We start from the raw sequence: 13,032 nt of genomic DNA on the forward strand, positions 1-13,032 counted from the left end.
TGACACTTGAAACGTGCACGCATATGATCCAGCGATGATTTTCAGTTCGCTCGGTGCGCGCCGCGGGAGGTACGGTACAGGCAAAATGATAGTAGGCCTATGCGCATGCATACAAGTGCAAGTACCATACCCCCGCGGCGCGCTCCGAGCGAACCGAAAAATCATCGCTGGATCATGCATGCACGTTTCAAGTGTCAGGTTGGCTCAGCGCGGAAAGGGCATATTTTTCATCATTTTAGCAAAAAAAACGACAAAATCCAACGATGTTTGTTCTGCGCATATTACGTGAGTATGTCATGAGGTGTAGGCCTAGTACAGAGTTTGGGGGCAAACTGTGCAGCGGTTCTGTGAGAAATGTCTGCATTTTGATGGACGTTTTTGTACTTAATTAGTGTTTTGTGTTGAAAACGATTTTGCGGGGTTCTTAATCTATGACTGAGGCTCCACTACGTGGAGCCTCATAGTTCTAGGAGTATTCACAACCATGTCATGACAACAGTGTATTCAAACGACAATCGTATTAAATGACTAAAAAGTACAGCCGTTTTCCTAGTTCCGGATAGCAAACATCATTCAGGCTGCTTTCAGCTCAATTACTCCACGAATTCAAGTGACATTGGTTCAGCAGTTTACCTTGAGTGATGGAGATACTACATAATAATCTTCCAAATTTAGGCTCTTTTTATTTTGACTTTACGACGTCAAAAGTACCGATGTCACTTTTCCTTGTTCCGGATCGGTTCAATCAGTTCGGAATCGATCAAAAACTGCTTCGCGCAAAAAAGAATCACGCGAGAAAATCGTTTTTTTTTTCAGCCAGAACTTACTGAATCAATCATATTTTCTGATAAAGTGTTATTTCATTTTCCCAAAATAGTTCATTCAAGACAAGAGAATTCCACCAAATTTAAAAAAAGAGAAAAACGTAAATTATTTTGAAACGTTTGTCTGCAGCGTAACGGCACGTACTCATGCACGGACCGAAAACATTTGACACGGCACACACAATACGTCACACAAAATCGAGTAATGCGCGTGTAGTTGGGTCGTAAGGGACGAATAAGCACATGCTCTATCTGGAACTAGTCAAATGCATACGGTCAAATGCATACGAATTTTCAAAAATTAGAGACTGTACAACTTATTTTGATTCAACAAACAATCGATGGAAGAGTTTATACAACTGTAGTGTGTAAACAAAATATTCGAAATCACATGGTTCAAGTGATGTACCGAGAAGAAATTTTTCGTCGATTCGCAGCTCCCGCGATTTTCTACAAACAAATCTTTTCCAAACAAATCAAAGTGCGAGTCGGAAATCTGGCCGAAGTTCCTCTTCTAAAGATTTTATCGAAAAGATCTTCGTGTATCAAGAAGCTTACATTTTCCTTTTCAAAATGCACTTCGTCAGAAAAAAAATATTGGAGACTAATCCAAAAGAGGTAGGTTATTATTCGAAGCTATCCAGAACTAGGAAAATCAGGAATTAGGAAAACAACTGTAAATCCCACCACAGAAATAACCTCACGCATGGAGGTAGGAACCAAGGGCGATCGTGTAGCGTAGGGCCTGGTTCCTTTAAAGGAACAAAATCCACTTTAAAATTATTGGACCTACCAAACTGGTTGGTGACATTCTCAATAAACAGGTATAGTCGGACTCCCTATTATCGCGCCATCCCTATTATCGCTGCATGGGAAATGTCTCTTTTTGCGTTGCCAAAACTCTTTCAAGTAGCGATTTTTATCCAGTTCACCAGTCATTAAGGACGTTTTGCCGAGTTGTATAAAAAGGACGATTAAAAAATGTTGTGTCTTTCGGGACTTTTAACGATATTTAATAAATATTAACATTTTCCAAAACTTGCAAATTTTTCCTCACCGTGTCTGCTAAAAGGTACCGTTTATATTTTAACATTAATCTTTAATTGTGCTCTGTCCATGAAAGTTCCATTTTCTGGTTCCCATTCTTCAGCTGCAAATGTAAAAATTAAGTCGGGATCAAAGTAAACAAAGTTGGGATCATTATAAAAACCACTTCCCGCATACCGCGATAATAGGGAGTCCACCTCCATTTGCACACTCCGCGCATGTCTATTTTCACAGGCATCGTACACGGAATAAACCACACCACCGTTGGATTTTTTTATATCAATTTGAAAAGGAAGAGTTATACTACACAAAAGACAGGACAATTCGGGAAGGTTAGTGGGCAATCTGTATTCTGAATGAGAAACGTGACAAGTACCACGATAATATGGCAACCCATCCTATGTCAGAGATAGAGGGCAGGATTTTGATTTTTTGAGGGAAATTATGGGGTAAAACAACGATGACAGCTCGCGACAACACGCGTCCCGAAAATAAAGATGGCGATCACCGCCCGATGTACCGTGAGCACACATGGCGCGCTGAATCGCAAGGCATAAACCGCGCAGGAAAATCGTGATTTCTACCCCAAGAATCTGTTCAAAATTGCAAAACGGGTGTCATTTGAATTGAGAAAAGTCTGCTTTTGATTGTAAAAGTGATTTTTGAGCAATAAAAACCATTTTGACTCTAATTTGATCAAAACAAAACAGGGGCTTTACAAGTTTACACTTCCCGATCGCCGAACTAAGGAAGAGGAGTTTAGCACGCAAATCCCACTGGTTTTCATACCAATTACTAGCACCTTCCGGGCCACTGTCATGACTGTGGTGAGCTATGGGATATCATACAGCGCATTGGCATTTTAACGACCGCCGTTAATCCCCTTGAACATAAATGTCGATCGTTCGGGTCCATTCACTTCCGAAAAAGCCTGACTGGGAGTACATACTTCCTACCATCAAACAATGAAATACATACTTCGGACATACATGTATGCACAGTACGTTTCGTACCTTTGGTACCTTTGGCCCAGCACAGAATATGTCACTCAAAATCGATTTACACGCGTGTAGTTGGGTCGTAAGTGCACGCATGATCCGGAACTATGCAAAAAGGTACAGCAATTCTTTGGCAAAATTTCAAATATTAGAGACTGTACAACGTATTTTGATTCAACAAACATTCGATGGAAGACTTTTAGGACTTCAGTGTATGAACACAATTTTTGAAATCACATGGTGCGAGTGATGTACCGATCGTCGATTCGCAGCTCCCGTTTTTTTTTCTTCTACAAACCGTCCAAACATGTCAAAGTTCGAGTCGGAAATCTGGCCAAAATTCCTCTTTTCAAGATTTTATTGAAAAGATCTTTGTGTATCAAGAAGCTTACATTTTGGTTTTCAAAATGCACTTCATCAGAATTTTTTTTTTTGAGACTAATCCAAAAGGGTAGGTTTTTATTTGAAGCTATCCGGAACTAGGAAAAATCCGGAACTTGGAAAACGACTGTATTATCCTAGCCTGACTGCCTCTGGCCGTACATTACTATCACAAGCTCTGTAGTACGGCCAGATGGACGATGCTTCCCTAAATGCTAAACACTAATGAAGCGTTTTCTACCGATTTTGATCGTGATTATCTTCTCATCCAAGACAGAAATTTCCAAAGTTAGCGTTCCTAGTCGTAGAGGAACTCATACCGTTTTGAAAACTTATTCCTTTATCTGGAAATCTTCATCCAACTGGCCAAATGTCAACGATCAGTCATCAGTTCCCACGAATATCGTCCCGAAAATGTTCCTCCGTGCGCTTTCAAAATGGCTAGCGTGTTGTAATGTATGCATTATGCGGGTGCGCTTAGGCAAGATTATGAATATGCATTACAGTTCACGACCTGTTGTCGGGCGCATGGCGCGGCTGGCTATACAAACACGAGGTCATGAACTGAACAATTCATATTCATAATCTTGCCCAAGCGCGCCCGCATTATGCATATATTACAATGCGCTCGCCATTTTGAAATCCCGTGGAGGAACATTTTTGGGACGATATTTGTGGGAACTGATGAATATTTTAGTTTTTCTTGTTCTGTTTGAAGTTGGTTATTAGCTTCAGGAATGACTGCTGCTAGTATGAGGTAGGCTTGTTTCGGTATTGCATTTACGATACCGCGGTATCCAGTGACAAAAAAAACCCCGGTATTCACTAAAACCGCGGTATTATGTTAAGTGGGGTATTACGTCATTATCAGGGAAAAAACAACAACTAATCACCAGGCACCACGTGCCGAGTTGATAAGCCGCCGGCGCGGCATAAATCACGCAAATGCTTCACGCCGCAAAAGTGTCATGGTTTCATTTTCAGTCCATTTGTTTGTAAAAATAAAAATGTATCACTGTAACAGATTATTAAAAATGAAAAGCTTACTTTTTGTGGTTATTGTATTGTTCGAATTTGTAAGTCATTGACATGACAAGGTCCACTAAAAATAATGCAGATCGTCGACTGATGCCTGATCATGATGAGGCCGACCACGCGACAATCCCCCTATCCTAGCGAACGTCTGCTTTTCAGTTGGTATCCATTGTGAGCGATTCAATATTTAAAGCTCATGCAATTCATGCCGGCCACCAGCGACTCCTTCGTGCTTCAACGGTGTCATGTGAAAATCGGACCCCTATAAAAATAATCGCACTCCTCACGTAATTGGTCATTCTAATAATCATCACATGTTAGGCATGCGCAATTGTGGAGGCTGTAGTATGAAGTTGTCGGTGCCGCGACCTTCACAACGAACGGACCAATCATACCAAAACATGAATGGGAAATGTTTTGAGCGCCGTTTTAGATGGCCAATTAGCTCGATCCATGCAGTGCGTGGGAAAAAGCACGTGTCACGACTTGTGCTTGTGGATCTATGGACCCAGCAGGCAAGACGGGCGCAAGGGGGCTTTTGTAACGCGATCGCACGGGGGGTTTTCCCACGATAAAAAGTCATGGCTTGGTATTATGTTTCTTTTGGAGTATATTCTTTTTTTGATTTTTATCTGGACGGCTCATCGTATGATTCATGCGAGTCCCTTCCCTTTGCACATTGGTGCCAATGAATAATCAACGGACCAATCGTACCAAGCGCGGTTTTAAATGGCCGTTCAGATTCTTTTAAAAGGGTGTTTTAGATCGATGAATGCAGTGCGTGGGGAAAAGCACGTGTTTCAACCCAACTCTGTGCGGAACCAGTGTGGAATTATCCGCGGGTATGGGTATCATGCACTGACATGTATGGCCACGCACATGACGCAGGTATATTTGGCTGGGGGCTTTCGCTTTACGGTAGATCGGACAAGAGTTTTCCCCACGATGAGAAATCATAGCTTTTTTATTGCGCTTTCTTTGAAATATTTTTCTCTCTCAATTTCCCCGGATCAGACGGCTCATCAGCATCGCATGTGAATCCCGGCGAGTCCGTTCCCTTTGCAGGCATTGCACGTGCACCTTGCATGCATATAGCACAGAATCTTGCTCCATGACCGAAGCCTGTAAGTTTTGGCGGCCATAGATTGACATGTTTATTCTTGTTGCTGATATTCTTGAGAACTATGTTTTGGCAAAAATTACGCATGATGATGTAGATTTCAAATCTCTCAAACAATCACGGAGAAACAATTATCAGACCAGTTTTTTGTCAGGACCGTCAAAACATTCCCATGGGTAACATTGTTTGAACTTTCTGAAAAGACACTTTACTACACACAAAGAAAACCGCAAACACGGCGGCGTTTAACCCTAACCCCGTAGGCCCTTGTTGCTTACAACCATCCTCAATCCTCCAAAATCCTCCAAAATTTTCCAAAATTTTGCAACTCCGCCTAAATTTTTCAAAATTGTCAGACAGTCCTGCCTCAAAATGCATTCATCCTCAATCCTCCAAAATCCTCCTCATCCCAAAACTTTGCACTCGTGTTTAAATGAAGGATAACCAACGCCAAATCCTTCAAAATCATCAGACAGTCCTGCCTCAAAATGCATTCATCCTCAATCCTCCAAAATCCTCTTGTGCTTCAATCACCATTCATCCTCAATCCTCCAAAATCCTCATGTGCTTCAATCACCATTCATCCTCAATCCTCCAGAATCCTCATTTGATTCAATCACCATTCATCCTCAATCCTCTAGAATCCTCCAAAACCGCCAGGAGGATTTTGGAGGAGTGAGGTGGGTTAGGCCTTTGTGGTATTCCAGCTGCCAAAGTATCAGGTTTCTAGTCCAGCTTGACAATTGCGTCTTATCTGTCAACGGTAATTGACAATGCAGACATGAAAGTGGATGCCTGGAACCACAAAGAAAAGTTGTCAAAGAGGTTGTTTGTCTTTCTGTGTGAATTAAAGGCTTTTGCAAAGATTCTGAACACTAAGGAAGAGTACCGCGGTATTGAAATTCCATACCGAGTTCACCGGTGTTTTGGTATTCATAAATCGTTAGTCGGGTTTAGTCGGTATAAAAAAAAAACGTGACTATCCGGTAACACCGAAATACCGTTCAAGCCTAGTATGAGGTATGTCAAATGAAATCTTGGTTGGGATAATAGAGGGAAAATGGACCATTTGTGTGATACCATGGGTGATACACTGGGGATATCTATAGAATGTATAGGGTCGCGTTTTTCGGGCCTCTTACGATCTATTTTTTTAAGCAAAGTCGTGCCTCCAGCTCTAATGCGATGGGCATTGGAGCTGGAGTTACTCAAGCTAACTTGACGTATGATACTATTACATGTTTGTTAACGTTACATAGCCTACAATGACATGTATAAAAATTGAAATGATGTGGCCAGCCTAGCCCCTAGTCTTTGGTCCCGCCCTGCACTGGACTATGGTCAAGATGGTACAGAGTCTACTCCATTGCAGGGCCATAAACTAGGGATATGACCATCCTATGCCTAGAACTATGGTGCTCCGCCGCTATACGGAGCACCAGTAGCTCTACTTCTAGGGCCTAAGGGGTATGACCGTCCATAATCTAGCTACTTTAGACTATATTAACGATAGCCCCATCAATGTGGCCAATTTAATGGACTACCTTCGTAAATACTTGGAACATGCACCCACATGTCACTTGAAACATGTAGCCGAAAATTTGTCAAGTTTTGATTTTCATATTTAGACTCTGTTAGTAGTTTGTTTATAATGCTTTAGAGCACACATACCCTTTTATAGCAATAGCCTTATCCCAAATGGCGAAATACACTGCTGCGCAAGGCATTATGGGCAGGATAAAGGGGCAAAGAACCACGCACTAACGCCGTGTTCGAACGCGCACGCTGTTGCCGCAGTGATAAGCCATGTGGCATACGCGTTGACAGCATATGTACACGGTCAATGTCCCTGAGTCTGCCCGTGATGCTCTCGGAGTTTGGTATTTGCAATAAGGCTTAAGAAAAGAAGTTCGGCATTTTTCAGACATCTATTTTTTTAATTCCCAGGTTCGTTTGCACACATTTGTGTATCTAAATTCCAACACGAAATTACACAAAAAATAGACATCTGCAAAATGCCGAACTTCTCTTCTATCGCGATAAGAGGGTGAGTGTGCTTCTAAAGCATAAATAAACTACAAACAGTCTAAATGTGAAAATAAAAATGCTACATTTTCGGGAACATGTTCCAAGTGAGGCCTTTATTTACGGAGGTACCGTACAATGTAGTCCAGTAAATTGGCCACATTTATGGGGCTATATTAACAAGTCCCCTGAACACTGCCTGACATTACTGGACCATTGACCCAATGCAATTTGACTTTGTTGCCAAACCTTTTTGTATTTTCAAATTTTCAAATCATTTTGTTAAATATTACTGCTGCTGATTTCAGCCAATCTAAACTCTTCCCCAAACTTGTTGTACTCCCTCCTGAGTTGATTTACCTTTCAATGAAATTCATTCATAAGGTAATCAACTCAGGGGAGTACAATAAGTTTGCGCAAGAATCTAGATTGCATGTAACAGTTATAATAAACTTGGTGTTGAACATTTTATCATGAAAATGGTGGCATCTGAAAATTGGGAATAAAATTGGGTGAGGCTGTTCCGGTCGGTAACAAGGTGCATTTACACTTTATGTATTCTTAAGAAAGCTAATATAACCACCTCTCACATAGGCCATTAGCCTCGGTCCAAACTTTTGTCCACCGGTATCAAATGAGGGGAATAATCGTAAAAGCGGTTTTTGGCAAGGTATACACCTCCAGAGTTGAAAATATGTGATAGCATTGCAGCGGAAGCAGCTTTTTGGGTGTGATCACCCTTTTTTTTCAAAATGTCCATCAAAATGCATGTTACCACTCTAGGGGCGGTATACCGTGCGCATGCGCACCGTAATCTTTTATGCCCTGATATGATACTCAGGGATGTGATTTCTCCGTTTTTTTCCGGAAATCCGTTTTTTTTGGGCCTCAAAAAGTCCACCAACGTGAATCGTGTGAATCCGTTGAGAAAATAGGGGGGTAGAATGTGCTAATTAATTATTCGTAATGAGTGTTGCTTGCCGAAATATCCGAAATTTACTTACTGACATAAATTCGTTGATCGATATGTATGCCGCACGCACATTGAACACCCAATGTGGGAATGAAGTTGAAGACCATGCGTTGCCATTAGTGCGATTATGTGGTTTTTCGCTCGGGGCCGAGGTTGTGGTTATGTAGGTCTAGTTCCTGTGTCGGTACTTGAGATGCACGTGTAGCGCTGGTCAGGTGTGCAGACGAGTGCAGCATGGTACACTGGTACCCTTCGCGTGCTAACAGAATCGATGCTATGATGAAGGACCGGAACCAGTGACTACTGCAAGTACTCAAAAATCACAGGTTCGTTTTCCGTGCGTAATCGGCCGAAGTTGGATCGTAAAAATACCAAACAACCATCGATGGAAAAAGAGGATTTCTGCAAATTAATTCACAGAACGTGATCTTCATTTTCTGTGTATGTATTTTCCATTGAAATGACGAGATTGCAAAACTCGAACCTGTGGAGAAACGTCGTAGCGTGTTTCTGCAGTCCTGCAGAATTTTCGGCCACTGGGATGAGCCGTACACACAGTGCAGCAATGCAAACTGATACTGATTTTATTGGGGTATGTAGTACATGTACACGGTACATGTAATTTAAAATATTTTCAGAGAATTATCTTGCAATTTTTGCCCTGCGTGCGAATATGAAGGGGGCAGTTACTCTGGGTTTGTTATTGGCTGTATTCCGTTCTTACTATTTGTGCATTTTAATGCTTGTTTGTTTGTTGCTTGTTTGTTTGTATTTTTTTTTTTAATTTCTCTTTTTTAATTATTTCGGGGATGTGATTTCTCAGTTTTTTTCCCGGAAATCCTTTTTTTTTTGGCCTCAAAAGTCCACCAACGTGAATCATGTGAATCCGTTGAGAAAATAGGGGGTAGAATGTGCTAATTAATTATTCATAATGAGTTTTGCTTGCCAAAATATTTTACGGACATTACTTCGTTGATCGATATATCTTTTAACGCACGCACATATTGAATACCCAATGTGAGAACGAAGTTGCAGACCATGCGTTGCTGGTTAGCGCGATCATGTGTTTTTTCGCTCGGGTCCGAGGTTGTGATTATTTAGGTCTAGTTCCTGTTGGTACTAGAGATGCACCTGTTGCGCTGGTCAGGTGTACAGACTAATATTACTCAGCGTGCACGTTGTTGTTTTACGTGCGTCTGTCCAACATGGCTGAGCCCAACAAGTCAATACTGTCGCAAGGAGATTTATCAGTGCGAGAGCTTGATAAAGAAATGAAAAATAAGTTCCTGTGGGAATGGTTTCGGGACTCTGTTATTATTGACGGGCATCAGCATGAATTTCAAGAGTGTTTCAATAAAATAACAACCGCTGGCAAGGTTTTTATGCCCCACGGCGAAGCCGAAGGGGCATACTGTTTCCGCCTTGTCCTTCCTTGGGTGGGTGTGTACGTAGGTGGGTGTGTGTGTTCGGACAAATCTTGTCAGCGCAATAACTTGAGAAATACTAAACATATGAACTTCAAATTTGGTTTGTGGATTGTTCTTGGTAATCCTAAGAAGCCTATTGCATTTGGGGCTGAAAGGTCAAGGTCACAGTGGCTAAAACAATAGAAATTTTGTCAGCGCGATAACCTGAGAAATACTTTACATGTGAACTTCAAATTTGGTTTGTGGATTGTTCTTGGCAATCCTAAGAAGCCTATTGCATTTGGGGCCAAAAGGTCAAGGGTCAAGGTCGCATTGTCTAAAACAAAACAAATTTTGTCAGCACGATAACTTGAGAAATACTTTACATGTGAACTTCAAATTTGGTTTGTGGATTGTTCTTAGTAATCCTAAGAAGCCTATTGCATTTGGGGCCGAAATGTCGAGGGTCGAGGTCACAGTGGTAAAACAATAGAAATCGTGTATTTATTCTGAGATCATAGGGATTAATTCATATAAAACCTACAGAAAACACTTATGCTGTCAATGAACATTCCATGTGACCCAAGTACATGTACATGTAAGCTGATGTTAAAAGAGTGGTGTTAGGTCATGGGAACAGTCAAAGTTGCGGGGCATTTGTGTTTGTAAACACACCTGACTTGTTTGCAACGACATTATCAACTACACGTCGAGTGGTTAGAATTTGCTAGTATCCCATGTGAAACACCCAAAGCACATCAAAGCATGGCAAATACGGCGAGGTAACGTAAAAATACATGGTTCTCAACTTTGAGTACAGAAGAACTTTATAAAAACAAAAGTACATTTTAACAAATGAAGGAAAATTCTTCTTAAAATTAAAACAAATTCTGCTCCAAAGTTTCAGAGGAAAGTGACCAGTAATCGCCTCAGGATTACACCACAGTGCATCTAAAATCAAAAAATTTCCGGGGCCCTTAAGCGGGCCCTGGACCCCAATGGCTTCGCAGTAAAAAAAATCCGATGCGAAGGAGATACATGTATATATCCAAGATGGTGACAAATATGGCCACCAGAAAAGGTAAAAACTGGAAAAAAAGGCATATACCGGTATCAGCCAAATAATGTGATAAAAGCATAAATAAAATGGTTGGTTATATGTTTTAGACCCTCAAAAACTCATTTCTGGTATCCTTTTTTTGCTATCATGTGTCAAATTCAAGATGGCGGCCAATTTGGTAGCTAATATGGCCACCATATAGGTAAAAAATGGAAAAAGTCATATATCAGCCTAATAATATAATAAAATCTTAAGTGAAATTGTTAGTTATATGTTTTTTACCCTCGCAAATTCATTTCTGGTGTCCCATTTTTTTGCTATCATGCTTCAAATTTAAGATGGCGGCCAGGATGGCTGCAAATATGGCCTCCAAAAGCGGTCAAATTTGAGAATAGCCATATAGGCCTATTGGCCATAGATATGAATGATATGTATAAGTGAAAGTTGAGATTATGTACTTGAGACTTCATTGCATATCTGGATTTATCTTACTTGCAAACATGTTCCAAATTCAAGATGATGGTCTAAGTGACCAAAGTAAGGCCAGGCTTCCATCACCGACCGGTTTAAGTACAGGGCAGCTGGTAGCTTGGCCGGTTAGTTTAATCCTCTTCAAACCGGCCGAGCAACCAGCTAGAATCTGGCTGGGGCACCCACTCACTATATGTGATCTATTGTGTTCACCTGTTAATTGCAGGTACATCCCAACAATGAGGGGTATATTTTAATCCGCTTCATCCTCCACGGTCAACAAAAGCCCTTAAGTGTGTGACTGCTATAGAGATTAACTGGCCACTGGCCACTTTCCTCGGGAGTCAATTAATTACAGGCAAATGGGTATGATAAATAATTAGGGGTTACTTTCTGCTTCTTCTTTGGTAGATTTTACTTTCATAGAAACCAAACTGTTAGGTAATACGCTAAAACAAAATGTAATGAATATATATGCCAGCCATCCATCTGTGGAAAGATAGAGTCTGGAAACTTTTTTACACCGTGTTTACACAATAGATACTAATCCGCAGGCTGCATACCAGAATCGGTAGGTTGTTCATTGAGTGACGTACGAGGGGCAAAAGCACCGGCTGAGGATCATACCGGCCTCAAAGGGCCGGTACGTGGCAGCGCAGTGGAAGAGGTCAGATCATGGAGGTAGAATTAGATGTACCATAGAGCACAAGGCTACATTTTTTGGCTGATAGGGCCTATATAACATTTGTCTATTTTTTTACCAATAGGGCAGCCATATGGGCCGCCATATTGGCCGCCATTTCGAATTTGAAGCATGATAGCAAGAAATAGATATCAGAAACGAATTTGCAAGGGTAAAAAACATGACTAACAATTTTATTGATGCTTTTATCACATTTTATGGCTGATATATACAATGTACAATATATATGACTTTTTTTTTAAATTTTGTTTACCATTTTGGCGGCCATCATCATGAATTTGAAGCATGATAGCAAAAAAGGAGATACCTGAAATGAATTTAAGAGGGTCAAAATCATATTTTACAATTGTATTTAGGATTTTACCATACTATTATGCTGATATGTGACTTTTTCCATTTTTTACCAATATGGCGGCCATATTGGCCCCCATCTTGAATTTGAAGCATAATAGCAACAAAAGGATACCAGAAATGAGTTTTTGAGGGTCTAAAACATATAACCAACCATTTTATTTATGCTTTTATCACATTATTTGGCTGATATACATGTATGTCTTTTTTCCACTTTTTACCAATTGTGGCGGCCATATTGGCCGCCATCTTGGATATCTCCTTCACATCGGATTTTTTTTACTGTTAACATCCAAAATGTGTTTTAGGACCCTAAAAGGCACCCCAAAAAATTGGTGAAAAGTAGTTCTTGGGGGGGGGGGGTTGCATGGGGGTCCCCCATACATACTCAAGTACAGTCGACTCCCGTTATAACGAGCTCGGTCATAACGATAACCCGGATGTAACAAGCACATTCTCCCAGTCCCGATCAATTTGTGTACATTACTATGGGGAAATATTTGGTTATTACGTGCACGGACATAACGAGACTTCGGCTATTACGACGATTTTGGCTGACCCAATGCGAGGAAAAGCATTGTTCTCAACCCATTTACAACGACATCTTTTCAAAACTACGGGCATTGCAGCTTGTCAAC

At 40.9% G+C, this 13,032-nt stretch overlaps 1 protein-coding gene across 3 annotated transcripts in view; it reads left to right on the forward strand.

The window, feature by feature from the left end:
* The window catches only part of LOC119726987 (palmitoyltransferase ZDHHC5-like), an 86,872-nt gene that overhangs the window by 2,540 nt on the left and 71,300 nt on the right, over nucleotides 1–13,032 (forward strand). The window contains exon 1 of one of the 3 annotated variants that reach the window (XM_038198849.1): nucleotides 5,321–5,409. The exons of the other annotated variants lie outside the window; for them this stretch is intronic. Coding sequence (XP_038054777.1) covers nucleotides 5,397–5,409 — 13 coding nt within the window. The 5' untranslated portion in view covers nucleotides 5,321–5,396. Of the gene's footprint in view, nucleotides 1–5,320; nucleotides 5,410–13,032 lie in introns of those variants that run through there. 3 annotated transcript variants of the gene reach the window in all.

Source organism: Patiria miniata, unplaced genomic scaffold (genome assembly GCF_015706575.1).
Source record: "Patiria miniata isolate m_02_andy unplaced genomic scaffold, ASM1570657v1 HiC_scaffold_2, whole genome shotgun sequence".
In the NCBI taxonomy this organism is placed as follows: domain Eukaryota; kingdom Metazoa; phylum Echinodermata; class Asteroidea; order Valvatida; family Asterinidae; genus Patiria; species Patiria miniata.